The 20,217-nt window shown below is 40.5% G+C and overlaps 1 protein-coding gene and 1 long non-coding RNA gene across 3 annotated transcripts in view; one reads left to right on the forward strand and one right to left on the reverse strand.

Moving 5' to 3' along the window:
- The window catches only part of mgat5 (alpha-1,6-mannosylglycoprotein 6-beta-N-acetylglucosaminyltransferase), a 45,394-nt gene that overhangs the window by 19,844 nt on the left and 5,333 nt on the right, over positions 1-20,217 (forward strand). For both annotated transcript variants that reach the window (XM_058050643.1, XM_058050644.1), the window contains exons 10-14: positions 1,165-1,298; positions 5,102-5,235; positions 16,044-16,193; positions 18,898-19,044; positions 19,736-19,852. In XM_058050643.1, coding sequence (XP_057906626.1) covers positions 1,165-1,298; positions 5,102-5,235; positions 16,044-16,193; positions 18,898-19,044; positions 19,736-19,852 — 682 coding nt within the window. The remainder of the gene's footprint in view (positions 1-1,164; positions 1,299-5,101; positions 5,236-16,043; positions 16,194-18,897; positions 19,045-19,735; positions 19,853-20,217) is intronic.
- LOC131103999 (uncharacterized) lies at positions 576-8,687 on the reverse strand. Its single transcript, XR_009119720.1, has 3 exons — positions 8,374-8,687; positions 8,192-8,268; positions 576-754 (listed from the first exon to the last, which is right to left on the reverse strand). It is a non-coding gene; the product is annotated as an uncharacterized LOC131103999 (long non-coding RNA).

Raw genomic sequence — 20,217 nt, forward strand, 5'->3', positions numbered from 1 at the left:
CAGGTTTTGTTTCACTCCACGATAACACATTAAACTACATCCACTCCCATTGTGCCCTAAGGAAATTGATTCAGCACCGGTTGTAATCTAAGGTCCAGATGTTGTTTGCTGCATTATTTCCCTGGCTATTCATGTCAGAGCACTAAAATCTAATGAAATGTTGAAGTGCTGGTATTGTTGGAGACTATTGCTGTACCTTGAAATAGCTTTCAAGTGTCCTGCTAACAAAAACACAAACACAAGGTCGAGGATTGTCCATTGGATCTTTACGCATTTAAATGATGTCATGTCAGTGTAGCTTCTCTATTAGTGAGCAGATTTTGTCACTTTTGGGGTCAAAACCAATCCTGATTTAGAAAAATAAGCACATTATGACTCATCTCATGAAACTCAGAGCAGGAACGCTATAAAACGCTGACGATGGAAAACTGCCATACATAAACACCTCCCCTCGAACACACAGTTTGACTACTTTTTATTATGCAATTTGTCAAATGAAATCTATCACTGTAAATATGCTAATCCTTTTGGAAAATACAATTTTTACAGAGATGGGTTGACTGAGATGTGTTAAAGCACGTATACATCATGTTATGGCCCGAGCATCACTTCCCCATCTGTCGTTTGAAATCTGCTGGGACAATTGAGAGGATGTGTTTTTGTTCTTGTTTCAGTTTTGGACTGCAGTCATGGTGAATACTGTATGTCTCACCGGGCCCTTCACAGTTCACGCAGCCAGCTGCACACCATCTGGCTGGGATGGGAGACAATCAAGACCTGAATTATGTTGATTAATGCTAATATTTGTTCTTGATTCATAATACATATTTTGGAATAATTTCTTAAATTATCTTGAAAATACCAGAAAAATCACATTATAGTAATAAGATTAGAGTATATTAAAACGACTCGCCATTAATTAATGCTACACCCTTTAGTGCTTGTTTTGCAACTCATTCTTCTTTTATAGACATGACATTAAAAATGTAGTGTTTCACATACAGTTTCAAGTCATTGCAAATATTGCCACCATTAGATTTACTGGTGATCAGTCCCAACCAGGGGTCAGTCTTTTCTGCAGCTGTGAGCAGAATAAGTCATACCGGAAATCTGCAAATAGATGGATGCTTAAGTAACATATTTTTTGCATTTGACACACCACAGGTGCATGTTGAGAGTACTGGATTCATTTGGGACGGAACCAGAGTTCAATCACGCCCATTATGCCCAGTCCAAAGGTCACAAGACACCGTGGGGGAAGTGGAACCTTAATCCTCAACAGTTTAACACCATGTTCCGTAAGTGGCTGACATTCATGCAAGGATATAAAAAGGTTTACGTGCTATTTTATTCTGAGACTGAGGTGGTAGGGTGAAGAGTGATGCGTCACTCAGATTTAATCATTCAGCAACTGTGATTTAAAATTAGGTGAAGATGATTGAGAACGCTATACTTTCAGTATAAACCAGTCATTACAATGTACATTATCTGCATTCTGAATATCATCTCCCATCTTATGTTGTCCTGCACATTAAAGAGAGGCACTCAGGTCTCCATTAACAGTTATGAGTATAAAGAGCTTTATGGTCTCTTTGTGACATTACCCAGACCCATTTTTTGAGGTGAATGTGGAGGGGCACATCAGAGGAGAGAAGCAATCAGACTTCCCCTGGAGTATTGAACATGTTCCCATTGTGTAGAAAATGTAAAATGTGACTGTGGGGGTGAGCTGTAGAGCTCAACAGATTACCGCTGCAGCCATTTAATACGGTTTCTGGAAAGTCTTTACAAGTCTCAAGAAGTATCCAGTAAAATTGTGCAAGTCCAAGTCATGTCTCAAGTCAAGACAAATATTCATATTTAACTCATCCGTCCTGATTTGAAACTCCTTTTAAGTGACATTCTCAAGTGGGTGTGTATGCTCACACACATGGAAGCAGCAGATGTTACGCACTTGCTTGTGGTGGGGCGGGAGGAGGAGAGAGAGGAAAGGCTGGGAAGTCGTAATTTTTGTTGACCGTTTCGTCACTCACATTTTTTTATGTGTTCTTTTGTTGCTTTATCACGTTTCTGTACACATGACTTCGCAAGATTATAGTAAACCCAGCAGCAAAAGGCACAAGGAGGCTACATTACTTGCTTGTTTGCTGTACCGGTCTTTCAAATGGCTATCCTGACACCTAATTGAAGATATCATACTACATTCATATGTTGAGGAATTTGCATAGTGCCCCTCACCTTTGGGTGCAAAGTGCAGGTTTGGATCGCACTATTTAAATTAAGTAATTAATCATGGCAAGATACAATGGTACGATGTTGAAAAGTCATCAACTAAGAGAGGAACCCTCAACAAAGGAAGAGAGCTGACACCAATAATTCCAGCCTTGATGCTGTCGTTTCATGCTTCCCATGAGATATTTTTGTACTCAAATAACTTCAAATTAGCCAACTATTCATGTACTAAATCATAAGAAGCTTTTCTACAACTACTTGTGTGTTTTCTTCATATAATTATTTATTGTAGGTTAAAAAGCTCACTGGTCCCTCTAAAAGCATTAACAATGTAAAACAGTATACAAGCTGCGTATAAGCAGTCAAAAAATGTGTTCATTGCCTAATGTTCAGACAGATCGGTCAGATAGTTAACAACACGAGATTGCATGAAAGTAATATATGGATCCCTGCGCTTATTGTTTGAATGTAGATATAACAAAGGACATATCTGGTAAATGGTGTCGTATTTCTTTTATCCAGTTTGGTCGATTATTTTAAGAGCAGGCATGCCCCCATTAATCATTGTTTGCTGGAATTGGGATACTATGGCTTTTTGGCCAGTGAGACACCACGACGGCAAATTGAGCTCATTCATCTATTTCGTTTTGGCCACAGTTGTTAGTGGGGAAAAAAAGGGTTTTCTCCTCTCAATTAGGCACACATCTTAGTAGTATCTTTTTTTCTGATTCCTAGCAAAAATGCAGTTATAATTAGGGGTGTAACGATAAAACGGTTTCGTAAATACCTCAAAGATCACGCTTTGGTTCATTTTTGGTGCCGTAAGGGTACGAAATACAAACAATTAAATAACATTAATTCATTCATTTTCTACCGCTTATCCTCGTGCTGGAGCCTATCCCAGCTGTCTTCGGGCAAGAGGCGGGGTACACCCTGGACTGGTCGCCAGCCAATCACAGGGCACATATAGACAAACAACCATTCACACTCACATTCATACCTATGGACAATTTGGAGTGGCCAATTAACCTAGCATGTTTTTGGAATGTGGGAGGAAGCCGGAGTACCCGAAGAAAACCCACGCATGCACGGGGAGAACATGCAAACTCCACACAGAGATGGCCGAGGGTGGAATTTAAGCTCGGGTCTCCGAGCTGTGAAGCTTCCGTACTAACCACTTTTCACCGTGCAGCCATTAAATAACATATACGTATAATGTTAAATGAATGAATGACTATTTTATTTATAGTATACGTGGGTTCCTTATTGGCTGAAGTGCAGCATTAAATCATTCTCCCTCACACCTTTTGTTGTATCAACTTGTTTTAGTCCATTTACGTCAGGACTCTTAAACTATTTCCAACAAGGAATACGGGGCGGTGACTTTTTATTTTTTTTCCAAAAGGCTCTTTTTTCTGTTTTTGTTTGTTCATTTTATTTCTACAATTTGCTAAGGGCCCATAAAAAAACAAAATGCAGGCTGCCCTTTGGACACCCCTGGCTTATATACGAGTATACTAGATGGCAAAGTATTTCAGACAAGTGTCTCCGGGCTCTGTTCTTAGTACTTCTTCACTAGTCATGACTCCTGCTCTTCAAAGCCCGGGCTGCTTGCGCATCACCGCCTGGTGAAAATATTAAGATCAATCCTATTGATTTACAATGTATCCTACTACCGATTCACATTCAGTGATGGTGATCAAATGGTGTCAGAGGATTGAAGGTTCAGTCTTTCGCTGTAAGTGGGGCAGCTTCAAAAAGTTGAGGTACCCGTAAGAGACATTTCCCCCAACAAATCGAAGAATCGAAGTGACAGATCTTCTCATCTCTTCCCCGTTTCCTGTTCGCTCTCCTCCTTGCATGGCACAAAGACCCATAAATCACACCATGGAGCAGATAAAAGGCTCCACTGTGTGCTATAATGTTAGGAAGTACAAATGGGGACAAGATCTGAATGCAGTAAACTGGACCAAATCACACTGCATGCCACTCTGGCATTTTTAATCACACGCAGTGTGAAGAAGAGCTTTCACCGTGATAATGGAACACTTGTATGGCATCCTGCCTAGAGAGAGTACTGCATACCGTATTGCCTTACTCAACATGTCCAGACAGGAAAATTTGTCAAGCTGTTGTGTGAAAAGTGAGGCAGTGCCACAGTATATCTTTTACTCATTATCCAAGTGTAATAGAAACACATTGTTGAGTTCAAAGCATTGTGTTTTGAAGTGATCAATAAAGATAAAAGGCTTATTTTATTTGTTATTCATCTAGAGGAGAGATGACTGGCAGCTGAATTTGCAGCTGAAATGTTCTCAGTAGACCAGTCATCATCATTATTTTCTTTACAGAAGCAAATTCCTTTGCAGTGAATGACCTTAATTGGCTTCTACGCTTGGTTAGCTCAGACCACAGCATCACCCCAGGGTTCTGCACAAAACCCAAATGCACACCAAAACAGCCCCCCCTCGAAGTAATTTACTGCTTGCTTTCACAGAACAAATGAAGGGATGATATGGCTTGCCTTTTGTTTGTCTTGAATGCGTCTTTTTTATTGCATGTTGTAATTTCAATGTAAGCTTGAAAAGCCTTTAGTTTTAGAAAGCAAATGGCATTCAAGTGAGGACAGAAAAACGGTGACCTCATGTACTGGTGGAGTGGTACTGTCCCATTTTTCTATGACGTGGGAATGTGTGCCTAACTCAAGCAAAAAAATTAAGACTTATTTTAAAAGATATGTATTTTAAACATTTATGGCCACAATTATGAATATATGAAGGTGAGGAAAAAGCTACTTAATAATTTCTACTTTGAGGCAAAAACACACTGATGAAAATAAACATTTCTTCTATCCCTTTACTTCCAACAGCTCACACGCCAGACAACAGCTTCCTGGGCTTTGTTGTGGAGCAGCACCTCAACGCCAGCGACATCAAGCACATTGATGATATCAAGAGGCAAAACCAATCTCTAGTCTACGGCAAAGTTGACAATTTTTGGAAGGTATGAAAACTGTTCATGAATCCCATCAATACACAAAAGTGTAGAACTAGATTTTGACACAATAAACTAATATGTACTTGTTTATGACACGCTCTCCAAACCTGGCCAGATCTTTACAAGGATATTCTATTCTGTATATATCTGAAGTGTGTATATACCGTATTTTCTGGACTGTAAGTCACTCCGGAGTATAAGTCGCACAAGGCCAAAAATGCATAATTAGGTAGAAAAAAAACATACATAAGTCGCACTGGAGTATAAGTCACATTTTTTGCTGGTAATTTATTTTGCAAACTACTTGACCAAAACAGACATTACATCCTCTTGGAAGGCAAGTTCTAACAATAAAATAATAGAGTACAGGCTGAATATGTGTAAGATATGCTAACACAATGGTTATTCAGCCACACAAAAAATAAACATGAACAGAAAAGGTGTCCGGTGTTTATGTAACATAAACAGTTCTTTCATTTATAAGTCGCTCTGGAGTATAAGTTGCAGGAACAGCCAACCTATGAAAAAAAGTGTGACTTATAGTCCGGAAAATACGGTATATATATTCATGATAAAAGGAATCTTGGATGATAATTGGTCTTTCCATGATTGGCAATTTCATACTGTATATTAGGGAGGAAAACACAAAAGCCTTACAGGCATATCATGGTTTTATAGGGACGGCCTTGGGTAAAACTTTGACAGAAACCTCATAGCACTGTGGTTTAGAAGGTCCGGTTCTTATCACCCTCTCAGTACAGCTGTAATGTATTCAAATGCATGCTCAGACTGCGTCACAGAAACCAAGGGGATTACTGTATCCTTGACAAAAAAATGACAAGGAGACTTGGAGAGATTTGCACATTGTTTTGCATACTATGGACAGCAGGATTACTGGCCCTGACTTGATGAGGTTTTAGCTGACACCGTCTGTTTCATAATGCTTCCCTCCAGATCAATCAAGGCTCTTGTACACCACATTTTCTAATTGCCTTTTGGACAAAGGCCTCATTTCGTGCCTAAATTAACAGGGTGGGCTCGACCCATCAGCCGTCACCCCCATCCCATATTACAATGTCTCAGTTGAAGTTGGACAGTTGATTGGAGTTAGCGGTGGAGGAACTTGGCCAGACATCAGCCTTCATCTCGACACCTCTTGGGATGAACTAGAATTTGTGTAGGCCAGACAAACTCAATTTACTTGGGGGCCACTGGAGCTCGGGTCTGGGTGAGACTGGGCCGCATCAGGTTTTCAAAAAAAAAAAAAAAAACGCATTTATTAAAAACAAAAAAATTTAAAAAACTTCGCTTTGGTTCCAATTTTCTACAAGAAAAGCTCTGATAAAACATTCCACTGTTCTCAAATATCTTACTTTTTTATTTTTCTACACAAAATAAGATGAAAAATAAATAAACAAATCAAGAATAAAGAAAATAAATCAGTCAGTAATAAATAAATAAATAAATATAATAATAATAATAAAACGGCAAATAATAAAAACTTAAGAAACCACATATAGTTGGTGTGTAGACAAATTATTGTTTTCAGATTAAAATTAACAAAGCATTATTAGAGCCCTGTAGACATGACAAAACATGACTATAGTCACATTTATACTCTTTTTATTTACAACATATTGCGCAACTGCAGGGTCTTGAGACACATGCTAACTCGCAAACTAGAGCGCTAGCGACCTAAACGGTAGCCTTCAAGTTATTTCCTTTAAACTTAAATAGCCAAAAACGTCCCACTTCCACACGGATAGGGAGGATAACTATTAACAGTTATTTAACCTTTAACATGAACATTAATCAAACGTAATCATTTTTTCTGGGTACATGATACCATACAGCATCCATATCAAACTTGCGCAGGCCGCACTAACATTAAACTTTCATATCAAGGCAGGGGCCTCAAACTAGTGTCTTGCGGGCCACATTGGCCCGCGGGACTCGTGTTTGAGACACGGGGACTTACAGGGATCAAAAGCATTCAGTCATCACAGAAGATTGGCAGTTGAAAGACCACCTTCATATTTTGCTTAATGACTCTGTTTGTCTAATTATCTTTGATTATTCAGTTTAATTGGTGCCAGACCCTACTGCAATAAATGAATGTCTGTGATGTAGGAATTAATATTAATAAATGGAATAACCTGTTTAGTAAAACCTGATAATTAGTTATTGAAAAACCGTGAAAGTGTGAGGGGGCGATGTTCGAATGACCGTAACAGTCAATTGATAAAAAAAATATTTGGAATGAATGCAAAGGTAGAGTTTTGTTAACTGCCTTCAGTAATAACCTGAGTGGTACTGAAGCGGAACAAGGTTGTGTGACTGCTGGTCAATTTAATCAAATGCCTATTTGGCCATGCTGGTGCAAAGTTCACACAAGTCCGGAACTTTGAAATGCAATTAATATCCTCAGGACCTTCAAAGTCAAATGAACAAAAAAATATGAAGAAATGAAAGTCTAAATAGTGCATCGTATTATATTTCCAAAACTCCCACATTAGTCCCTGCTAAATGTCCAGTTTGGGTCCCTTAAGTTTCATGCAATATTCTATTCGCTGTGCCTTTCCAAGGCAGGCCAGGAAAACCCATCAGTTCACAGCAAGAGGCATTAGCTGCTAATCAGACTCCCCAGTGTGTTCATTACCTTCTGCTTTTAATTAAAGGACCATTTTGGAGCCGACTGATAACAAGCCAACTGCTTTACTTTGTTTGCCTCCCTCTATCTTTTAGTCTGTCCGTATCACTTCATCCATGTTGTGGGAGTCCATAATGGACAATTTTTATTTCCCCTTTGACAACTGCAATGATTTTTTGCTTTAAATTAAAAAAATGTGTTTTTTTCATAGCATGTGAGGTAAATTATATGTTATACAGGCGGTTTATTCGGCCATTCTATTTTTCTGTCAATGCCATGAGAGTAACGCATCTCCGTGTTGTAAACACTAACCTTGGTACAGCATTCTCAACAACCAGATGACACCGTTCTTGTACTTGACAAGAGGACTTGAACACAAATGGTACTTCCTACGTAGATACAGAAAGCTGTTTGAGGGAGGCCAGTCACACAAATGGTATGTCATTAATCAAACCATGGTTACATGTGCTTACAAAGCACAAAAAAATACTTACCTTAGATCTGTTTTTTCAGCCAATATAAATGTGTTGGCTGGATACTCTTTCTATGTCCCCTTTCTCTGTATACTTCCCACTCGCTTCAAAGTCAAAATGTTTCTCTATAGGAACATGTTAATTTGAAACGGAACGTTGTCACACACAATCATAATGGTCATATATCACGGCTCTCTGAACAAGAGACAAGAAACGTCCACTACATTACTAGATTGCACCATGCAAGACACAGCAGTGCAGCACAGAATGTGATTGATAAGACGTTTATCATCAGAAGCATAGATGAAGTAAGAGCGACGGTCTCTCTTCCAAGGTTAGGGGCACACTTTATGCTTTATGCTGAGTTGTACCACTGGCTTTGTACCCGGGCACGCCCATATAAGGAAGTCACAGTCTGGATAGGCTCACTGTGAAGTCACAGTAAGCTGGTGTTAGGTAAAACTCTCTGAAACCGAGCGTTTTGAGCCATCCCTAACTTTTTTCAGGGCTCACTTCCAAATGCGCGAACCTCTTTGGCATTGTTTAACACAACAATACAACATTCGAACAACATTTATAGGTCAGAAATGCATATTTTGAGATGCATATTTTAGTCAAAAATGGAGGTCACGGAGGTCTGGTTTTGACTGAGCATGCAGCCAGTGTTGAGCTCTGTTCCCTTTCTGTCTGAACCTTTTTTATGTCTAATTTCACTTCCATGGTGGTGGCGTTCCTTTCCTTTGATGCAATTCCATCGGAGTCTGACTTGAGCTTGGGAGACATGATGATGGGCAGGAGGTTAGGGTTGGCCTTCCTCAGTGTAGCCATGTGCAAGTGATATTTATTGAGCTATTCTCGTATTTATTAACCAAACCACTTGGGCTGAAACTACGTTTTAAGTAATTCATGGCAGTGCTTTGAAATCAAGAAACATCTTAAACATTTTAAAGGACTAGCTTGATTCCATTCTGTATCTTCACCATTCCTATCAAGACATTTACAACACATAGGTGGTTTGTTGTGCACAAGTGAAGTTGCCCCCCCCCCCCACCTTGTTAAAAATTGTGTGTGGTAAAATTGACTTATTTTTTAGTGCTACGTGTGTGCTATTTTGTGCAGTTAAAATTACTGTTTGTGCTGCTTTCGTTTTTGAGTTATTAACGATTATTATCACATTACCCTAGAAACCGCCCATGAATGATACGGGAAAAGGCCGAAATGATACTGTGTCAAAGCCCAGGGCAGTGATACTGATATATAAAATATAGAGTTTAACCATGTCCAGTATCAGCCCCCGTAGCTGTCCACTCAGAGCGCGCTGCTCTGGTATCGTGCCCGTGAAACAACCAATCAGAGAACAGCGCATGAGCGTGAACACACAGCGTTTGTTTTGCAGCCGTCTGTGCTCTCCGCGCATGTGAAAGGAAATGTCACTGTAACTATAAATATTCCTAGTGCTTCTCCAGTCACCAAAAAACCCAAACTTGATTAATGGAACTTTGTCAGACATTGATAAGATAAGACTGTTGATAAAATATTATTGTTGAAATATTTTTTTAGTTTACACTGTTTAGATATAATACATGTAATAAACTGAACATTTTCTGGAAACAAAATGGTCTTTTGATTAAATAGTACGTGATAATAAGCTCGTGGTTAAATAGTATGTGATAATAAGATCGTCACATGGTTATGTATCAGCCCTCGACCTTCGGTCTCGGGATGATACTGACACTTGGGGGCATGATACCTGGCCTGATACCAGACAAACCATGTGATAACTTATAAGTATCATTCCGAGCATGTGGGGGGCCTTTGGTTGACCTATGTAACAAACTGTAATAACTCAAAAATGAAAGCAGCACAAACATTAATTTTAACTGCACAAAAGAGCACAAACATAGCACTAAAAAAATGAAACTTAACCAGGGTTTTGAGTGAGCTGGGGGACCAACTTCACTCAGGTGCTCGGTCCTTACCATTGTGTATAAAACAACTCTGTACAGAACTAAAGTAAAAGTTAAATTGAACCTTAATGTCTCACACTCAAACTCTGTTGCAATGTTTCCTTTCAAAGGAAGATTCGAGAATAAATCTCTAGTTGCTGAAATAAAATGACCAGGCTTTCCGGATGGAGCTGTTTCCATAGCAACCCAGTAGTGGAAAGGAAGCACAAGTGATAAGAGACCCTGCTTGGCGTTCACTGTCACTTTTTTTTGTCTCACTGCACACAAACACCATTGTTAAATAATGTAGAAGGCCAGTGAGGTGATATATTAAATACTTGATATTGATTCAAAAACAATTTTGGATATTTGTGTGCAGTTATGAACTCTATTCTCCATGGTGTCACATTTTCTGCACATGATTCAGTCAGTACACAGACTGAGCTCTCCATCGTGTGTTTTACCAGGTTTAGTTAGGTTTAATTGTGCGTCTGATAAAGCAGAAGGAGCACCAGGAGTGTTGAGAATGAGGAGGATGCATGGAGAGAGCGGAGGAGAGCTTCAGGCCCTTGGCAGCAGATCAAAGGACATGGCGAAGAAAGACAATTTACACTGAGCTGACAGGGACGAACACACTCAGTGAAGTTGGCATTATGCTGAGTAGCACAGGCGGTCAGCCCACACTGTCACCTTACAGGATCATAAACGGACAACAGAGAGTCTCATCCTCCTTGTAATGAGGGATATTTGAGGTGTTTCAGTGTTTAGCTAGGCCTCTCTTTGTTTTTCTCTGGGTGCAGTTTGGAGTGTTTTTGTGGAAGGCATCTTTCTTACACAGATTCCTCCCCAAAGCACAAAAATAATGTAAATACTGTAGTATTCTTTTACGGCATGCGCCACAGACCATTTGTGGTAAAGTGAAAAGTGCATGCTTTTTAGGCTGAGCACAGTGGTGTACCATCAGGGACAGCAAATTGTTTTGTTCCATGAAACTGTATCAATGTATTCCCAACAGTCTATTCATCTTCATTTCACAGTCTCTTGGCTGCACTGCTTCACACTGTGTGTGTTGTCATGTCAGTGTCATCTGCCCATGGCCTTCAGAATCAGTAGTGCTGGCCCGTGTCGCTTAAACACTATTAGTAATGGGGCTGTTTGTTTGTTGCAGATTTACAGTAATGTCAGCTTTTTTGTTTTTCCATCCTCTGATGTCTAATGATTGGTTATCTTGATGCTTCAATATAATAATAATAATACATTATATTTGTATAGCGCTTTTCAAAATACTCAAAGACACTTTACAGAAGAATGGAGTTGAATAATTAATTGGTTAATACACAGTTAAAACATGAGTAAAAGCGGGGCGGGGCACAGCAGTCAGATATAAAAAAGTTAGACATTAAAAACAGATTTAAAGAGGTGGGTTATTAGTTGTTTTTTGAAGGTGGGAAGGTCAGGGCAAGCAATATATTATCACATGAACAGCGCCGAGTGAAAGAAATACTGCAAACATATCGAATAAACACTGAATATTATATTTATAAAACACGATCTGCTGTCAATTTTAGCCTGTGAGTGCGTTGTTGTTTTGTGACATGAAACAGTGGAAGTCTTCCAGACAATGGGTGGTTATAATATATTTTATTTATGTTTTTATCATGTTTTAAATACTAATTGTGAACTGCTCTGGATGATGTTGTAGTGTAGAGGTTTGGAGTTGTATTCAAAGATAAAGGGTTAGTTGGGCTTGTTGCTTTAGCAGTTATGGTATTCCTCCCAATATCTGTTGATATTTTTATAATTGTGACAGGATAGTAGTGATAAGTGGATTGTGTCGTTTAAGTTCCCATGTATGAAATGCACTGCCAGCTACTGAGAATGATATGAGCTCAGTGGCAAGACTCATTGCCTCCTCCTCACATACGGTATGCACTTGCAGTCTGTTAATGTGGATAATTATGCCACCCACTCCCTCAGACAACATACACTGCGGGGCTCAAGTCGTTCATAATCTCCACCGCAATCAGAAATGGGGATGCCTTCCTGGTAAATGACTGTGTAATGCATATTTTCCATACAGGGAAATGTAAAGGACAGAATGTCAGCACAAAATTAGTATACTCCCCATTATTATTGTCTTCGGTGTCTTTGTGCAAATGTCAATGCACTTCAAATAATAAATCCGGCATCGTATATCTGACTCATCACTGTTCCATCACTGCAGAGTGTGCAAGGGAAACCATGTCCCCTCTTCCACTGCATTACTTAAGTCAAAATATCCTTGCTGATAAGCTCAAAGCCCCCCAGAGTAGAGTTGGTCGGAAATGATTTCAGAGCCCAAGATGATCTGAGGTTCCTTTTCAGTATTGGGTTAGTCAATCCAAGCGTACCTCTTTGCATTGTGATGAGGCAGAACTGTCTCTCCTTTTCTCTTCTGGAAAGAGGCTTCATTTGAAACCAGAGCAAGGATGCACGCAGGGGTGAATATAAAACGAGGGGAAAGTGTTTTTGTGTAAACCTTGTGTTTGTAAGCGAAGGAGTCTTGCCAAGGTTATCTGCCAGACACTTGAACATCATAGACCGAACATAAGATGAATGTGCGTGTTGATCCCAGTGTAAACTGTAGATTAATTACAGAATCAACCAAATGTTTGGCATTACAAGCAGTCCATTATAACAGAGTCTGCGCTACCTTGCAGCATTTCCTGAGCCTAAGGTAGTCTTCACAGCTCATACTGCACTTGTATACCATCTATGCCGCTCTCATTTCCTCCGTTAGTTGGGATTTACTTTCTGATTTTAAAAGGTCACACTCACCTCCTTCCTCCAATCAACCTCTCCAACTAATGCAATGATTTTTATTCCTCCCGCAATCGATCGGCTTCCGGGTTTCAGGTTACGTAGTCCATTTGTATATGCTTACGTTACGCTTTTATTTTTGTGCTTTTTGTATTATCCCACATTCCACTGACCTGCTGCATGCGTATGTGAGAAATGCTTCTAACAGCATCTGGCATGCAATGTCCTCTGACCGTGAAGCTTTATGTAAGGACTGCCTCAAAGGCTCATAGGCCATCTAATGCTTCTCCACTGCGCATACTCACGAGGTCACAACATCAAACATCAGTACACCCGGCACGTACTTATGCCCTTCCAAACTTGAGCTCCTTTTTTCATTAGTGTGCATTATACAGGTAACACAACTTATGTTAAAAAAGAAAATACCGTATTGACCCAAATATAATATATTAAATTCTTTTCTGAAAAAAACAGGTCTTTCAGGCTTATCCACAGTGCACACTGCCACAGTGGGAGTTGAGCGGAGAGAAAGCACTTCCAATAGATTTTCTTTATGGTTATGGTGCATTTTTTTTTTTTTAGAATCAAACAACTGTCGAACGGATAAGAAATATAAAATATAAATAAAATGTAATTTAGTTGATGTTGAACATGATTGATGATGTCTTAAATATTTGTTTTAAAACTGGTCTTTTTAAAAAAGGATTGTTTAATATTGAGTCAATATAGTAAGTATAATTTGACATCTTTAGATATTTTAGAAATCCTATTGTTTGTAAATTTGAAAAAAAACTATTAAAGCCATAATTCCAGTTGAAGAGCTGATTAACCATTACAAAGTAATTGGCACATGTCTCCTCGGATACCTGCTGTTCACGACTCCCCCACGCACACAAATCTCCGCTCACCTGAACAAAAATATTAGAGGGGAGTGATTTCAGTTTCTAATTAGGACTTCTAACCTAATCACACATACACACACACACACACGCCACACACACAGCAGCCAGCTTTAGTTACAGCAGGCTGGCTGGAGGCATCTGATAGCCAAACCCACTGGGAATCTGTCGAGTGGCTACCTGAAATTCAAGCTCCAATCCCTGAGCTACACACACACACACACACACACACAGCACAAGAGCAAGGGCAGAAAAAGTGTTTTGAGAGGCAGGCTTGTGTTGTTAGTTGGCTTGTATGTAAATTTGAAAGTTGGCAGCTTTCAGCAAGTGAGGCCTTGCTGCCCCCATGAGTCTTGACGCTATTGGTAATCGAGCAATGTTCCGCTGCATGTCTGTGTGTGTGTGTGTGTGTGTGTGTCAGAGCACGCCTACGGGCAAATGTGCCTTTGTAGCATCCTGTCATTGTGGAGAAAGTAAAAAAAAACTTTTTATCCATATTTGGTGGTATTCAAATTTTTAAAGAGACGTTTTTTTCTCATGAGGGTCAGGCTACAGAGAAGACGAGAAGTGTAACAAGACATCCAACTCACGAGAGATCATTTTAATCTTGAGAAAATAACAATTTTTATTCAACATTCTCAAAACAATTTAGGGGGGTTTTCAAATGTTCACTGTCCCACAAATTGACAGTAAACAATATCAACCTTTTTTGAGACCAATTAACATTACAATTAATACCTAACAATGTAAACATTACAATTAATTAACATAATTAATTAATACATAATAATGTATCATAGTAATGAAACATTTCCTTTCATTTGTAATCCTTCACGCTGTAAAGTTTGTGTCATGTATTTTGTCACAGTCGGTTTGTATTGTACATACTATATGAAATGTTTGGAGCATTTCTTGAAATGCTGCCTTTATTAAAGAGCAGAATTTTTTTTCACTTTTTTTGCAAAGACCATTTTGGCTTGTATTTACTTTGCCGATCAAACTTCTGTGTGAGTGTTGACTCAATGTGTAGTTTTTTTTTCCGAGATGGGAAAGCTGTGTCAGGTGGATATATTTTATTTTCTACCGCTTTTTCCTCACGAGGGTCGCGGGGGGTGCTGGAGCCTATCCCAGCTGTCTTCGGGCGAGAGGCGGGGTACACCCTGGACTGGTCGCCAGCCAATCACAGGGCACATATAGACAAACAACCATTCACACTCACATTCATACCTATGGACAATTTGGAGTCGCCAATTAACCTAGCATGTTTTTGGAATGTGGGAGGAAACCGGAGTACCCGGAAAACCCACGCATGCACGGGGAGAACATGCAAACTCCACACAGAGATGGCCGAGGGTGGAATTGAACCCTGCTCTCTTAGCTGTGAGGTCTGCGCACTAACCACTAGACCGCCATGCCGCCCAGGTGGATATATTTTTTGCGCCTAATTTCTTCTACATGCAACGCTCTTTGCAAGACTCCAGTCTTTTGCTATGTGTATCCTAGAAGCCCCGCCTCCCCCGACAGAGATAAATTGGCAGTGTGATTGACAAGAGGTCTGATCCGGTCTCACAATGTCTCAACCAGCTCTTCTACGAAGAATGTAGGGGCTAATGCACAGAATGAAATCTCTTCCTGTCTGTTCGGAGGCGAGAGACGAGGAAAGCATACACGCATGCCATCCATCCATCCATTTTCTTCCGCTTAGTCTCCACAGCAGTCCTCAGTATGGAAGTCCAGACTTGCCGGTCCTTAGCCACCTCCTCCAGTTCCACCGGGAGGACACCAATGCATTCCCAGGCCGGCCGTGACACATAATGCCTCTAGCATGGCTTAGGGTTTTCTCATGTAGCTTTAACATAATGCAGGTGGAAATCAAAAAGGGCACTTTAATGTGTAATCCAATACTGTGTATGCAAATCCTGGAGAAGTTCTGCCCAGAACCATTACCGTGACTATGATACGAAATACATAAATTGAGATTTGCATTCAGTTTTTTTGACCCATCCTGAATGAACACATTTCCTGTTTTTCTCACCGTTTCTCACAGGACAAAAAGAACTACCTGGACATTATCCACAGCTACATGGAAATACACGGCACCGTGCACGGCACCAGCACTGTGCACCTCCCAAGCTATGTGAGGAACCACGGCATCCTGAGCGGCCGAGACTTGCAGTTTCTCCTCCGAGAAACCAAGGTGAGCTCACCTTGGTTTGGATGCTCACTTGCGTTTGGATTTTGTCATCAAAATTAACTTGCATCATGTCAAAATGAAGCTCATTCAGGTTTTTCTACATCCTCTTGGTTCTGCATTAAAAACGCTTTCATGCATGAAGTAATTTAAGACACTTAAGTCCTGAGAACAGTAAACAGTAGGTGTTTTCTTCAACCTTGCCGCACCTACAAACAGACTGCTGAGCTAATTGCCCTCATGGGGTTTAACCGACTGTACGGGAAAATTATCGGGGGATGTCCTTCTGTGAAGTTTTATCATATACCAAGACCTTACATGACCACCTCCTGTCCAATCACTGCTCCTCTATGTCTTATCTCAGTTCAGTCCAACACACACACACACACACACACACACACACACACGTGGATGGTAGCTTTATATTCATTTTGGTTTATTTCTTTTGATTCCATCATTCATGGAGAGATGTCATCATAACTGGCACCCAGCACTTTGGGATGAAGTGATTCAAATGTATTTCTTAAAGGGCAAGACCATTGTGACCTCATAAAACATATCTGCAGCGATAATTTGAGAATTCACCGGTATTCATCTTAACATTTTGCACAAATGTCACAAGAAGATCACGAAGTGATGACATTTTCTATCCGAAAAGGTCAGCTTCATTGCGACATTGCATTGTTCTGCAACAAAACACTTTCCTGTCATTCAGCATCCAACGCTATAAACCTAATCATGCGGGAACCATCAGCTCTCGCTAGGAATATTTCAGCGTGAGCTTTCACTCCTCTAGGCCACAGGAGCTCTCACAGTGACTGACTTCCACTTCGGTTCCCCTCCCCTTTTAGCTGCCTATAAATGGAGGTTGACTGTTTCTCAAGGTTGAGGAGCTTTTGCATGCACTTACACAACACTTCCTCCAAACACAGATGTAGTGTTCTATGCTGCCACCTGTTGTCAGGAACCTGCTACTAACCAGGCATTTAAAATAACCCAAGTGTCTCATTTGGATTGAGTGTGACCATAAACATAAACTTGACTAAACAAGATTTTCTTTTATGGCGCTCCTTCTCCATCAGCGATGTACTTATTTTTTTACAAACTAAATTGAATGCCATTGTTTTTACCATTGTCTTTAGTTTGTAAGATAACGTGTGACCCGATTTACATGATTGTAAATAAATACACTGCAAGAACTGGATTTCTAACCACCTAATCGAGATGTATTAATCTGCCGTATTAACCTTACCTGTAATCAGATGTGGTCTGCAAACCACAGGCATCATTACAACGTGGCTATATTTATAGGTTATCACATGGTTTGCCTGTTATCAGGCCAGGTATCATGCCCCCAAGTGTCAGTATCAGCCCGAGACCTGGGCCTGATACCAGACAAACCATGTGATGATCTTATTATCACATACTGTTTAATCATGAGCTTATTAGCACGTACTATTTAATCATTTTGTTTCCAGAAAATGTTCAGTTTATTACATGTATTATATCTAAACAGTGTAAACACAATAATTGCAAAAATATTTCAACAATAATATTTTATCAACAGTCTTATCTTATCAATGTCTGACAATTAAAGTTCCATTAATCAAGTTTGGGTTTTTTGGTGACTGGAGAAGCACTAGGCACTAAGCACTCGTGTGCTGTTCTCTGATTGGTTGTTTCACGGGCACGATACCAGAGCAGCGCGCTCTGAGTGGACAGCTACGGGGGCTGATACTGGACACGGTTAAACTCTATATTTTATCAGTATCACTGCCCTGGGCTTTGACACAGTATCATTTCGGCCTTTTCCCGTATCATTCATGGGCTGTTTCTAGGGTACAGGGCCAATTAATACTGTAGTATGTGATATTACTCCATGCCAGACAGGTCTAATTACCTCAGCTCTGGGGCTGGTTTTTAATAATGGATAGGTGTTCTTGCAAGGATTCTTTATGTTGACAGTACACATATTGATGGCATCATTAAAATATGAGCATATGAACAAAAGCCAGACAGTAATTTCAATAGAATCATCATCATCAAACAATGTTCATATTCTAACACTGGTGATCCGTGCCTGCTCATAAAGTGATTCAGAGGAGAGAAACGGCAGCACTGTTGTTTTTTTTACTATACAGTGAAATAATCCTGTGGTTAAGGTTTGGAAAATTATATTTAATTTCATGGCTAGTATAACAATGCGTGTATGTGACCGTAACATTTTTCCCTTATTTTACCCCCACCCTCTTCGATGTGCCACATCGACTGTACTCTATTTTCTTTTGATAGCCGCCGGGGTTTGTTTGTTTCGGTCAGCTAACTACTGCTATCAGCAAACAGCAGAGCCTTCTCGCACACAGCCAATGAACTGTTCTTGCCAGTTGCTTTAGTAGCTTTGAGCTGTCGGCTGCCACAAGTCGCCTCCTGCCCGCCTGCATCAGTGTTTGACAAGCTGGCAGTCATGTTAGCGTCAAGACGGACCCAGCTTGTGTTTGCGTGCGGCAAATGTTCAACCAAACTAAAACTAACAAGTCGTCTGAGATAATTCTCAGCTCAGAACTAGAAATTGCTTGTAAATTCTATGCTTTATTAAAATTAAAATGAGTTTTAATTCAGAGGATTGTTTGAAAACAAGTCCAAAATACCATGCATACAGGTTGGGGATAACATCAACAAATGTTTTAGTTTTATTTCACCTCTGTTGCAGTTGTTTGTGGGTCTGTCCTTCCCATATGAGGGTCCCGCCCCCCTGGAAGCCATCGCCAATGGGTGTGCGTTCCTCAATCCCAAGTTCAACCCACCAAAGAGCAGCAAGAACACCGACTTCTTCAAGGGGAAACCCACCGTGAGAGAGGTAAATAGTAGTGGGCGGTCAGGGCCAGCAAGGCCTTCTCTGCTGGCCTAAACATTATCAGAAGCATTAGAACTATTCATTCATTCATTCATTTTCTGCCGCTTATCCTCACGAGGGTCGCGGAGGGTGCTGGAGCCTATCCCAGCTGTCTTTGGGCGAGAGGCGGGGTACACCCTGGACTGGTCGCCAGCCAATCACAGGGCACATATAGACAAACAACCATTCACACTCACATTCATACCTATGGACAATTTGGAGTCACCTAGCATGTTTTTAGAATGTGGGAGGAAACCGGAGTACCCGGAGAAAACCCAAGGGGAGAACATGCAAACTCCACACAGAGATGGCCGAGGGTGGAATTGAACCCTGGTCTCCTAGCTGTGAGGTCTGCGCGCTAACCACTAGACCGCCGTGCCGCCCCCATTATAACTATTTACAACTTAAATTGTAGTATTCCCTGACATTTCTAATCATTTATTCCGAACAGTTTTCCGCACATTTTTGTGCTAGCAGACTTCTGTTTCTGTGTGTTGTCATGTCAATGTAATCTGCCAAGGGCCTTCAGAATCAGTAATGCTAGCCCATGTCACTAAAACATTATTAGCAATGGGCTCCGTTTCTACACCCTCTTGATTGGCTGATGTCTAACAATCTGCGTTACAATCTGTGCTCTCTGCTTCCTTGCATGCAGTTGACATCGCAGCATCCCTACGCCGAGGTTTACATTGGACAACCTCACGTGTGGACTGTGGATATTGACAATCCTGCCGAAGTGGAAAGAGCCATTCGCTCCATCCTCAGCCAAAAGGTAAAGACAACAAATCCTCGCTGATGCAGTTTTTCAAATATTGGACCCACCATCAGTCCTTGGATCTGGTCCTGCATTGTGCTTTGTAAGAACATTGGCTTTGTTGGTTGGACAGAGCCTTATATGCTTCGTGATCTTGGAGCTTACCAGGCTCCAGCTTGTCTCCGCACACCTCCCTCTCCTCTTTCCCACCCTCCACCCTACACAAGGACACAGAAGGAGTTGTGTATGATTTAGAGCAATAACAAAAGCCTCATTTGTTGAGCTCCTCTGCTCCAAAGCCCCATTTGCAGTACAGTCCAGTCCATTTCAATACACGACACTATGTTCTTTTCATTGTCAACAAACACCCAACCTTAGAGGTA

Source organism: Doryrhamphus excisus, chromosome 16 (assembly GCF_030265055.1).
Source record: "Doryrhamphus excisus isolate RoL2022-K1 chromosome 16, RoL_Dexc_1.0, whole genome shotgun sequence".
NCBI lineage: Eukaryota > Metazoa > Chordata > Actinopteri > Syngnathiformes > Syngnathidae > Doryrhamphus > Doryrhamphus excisus.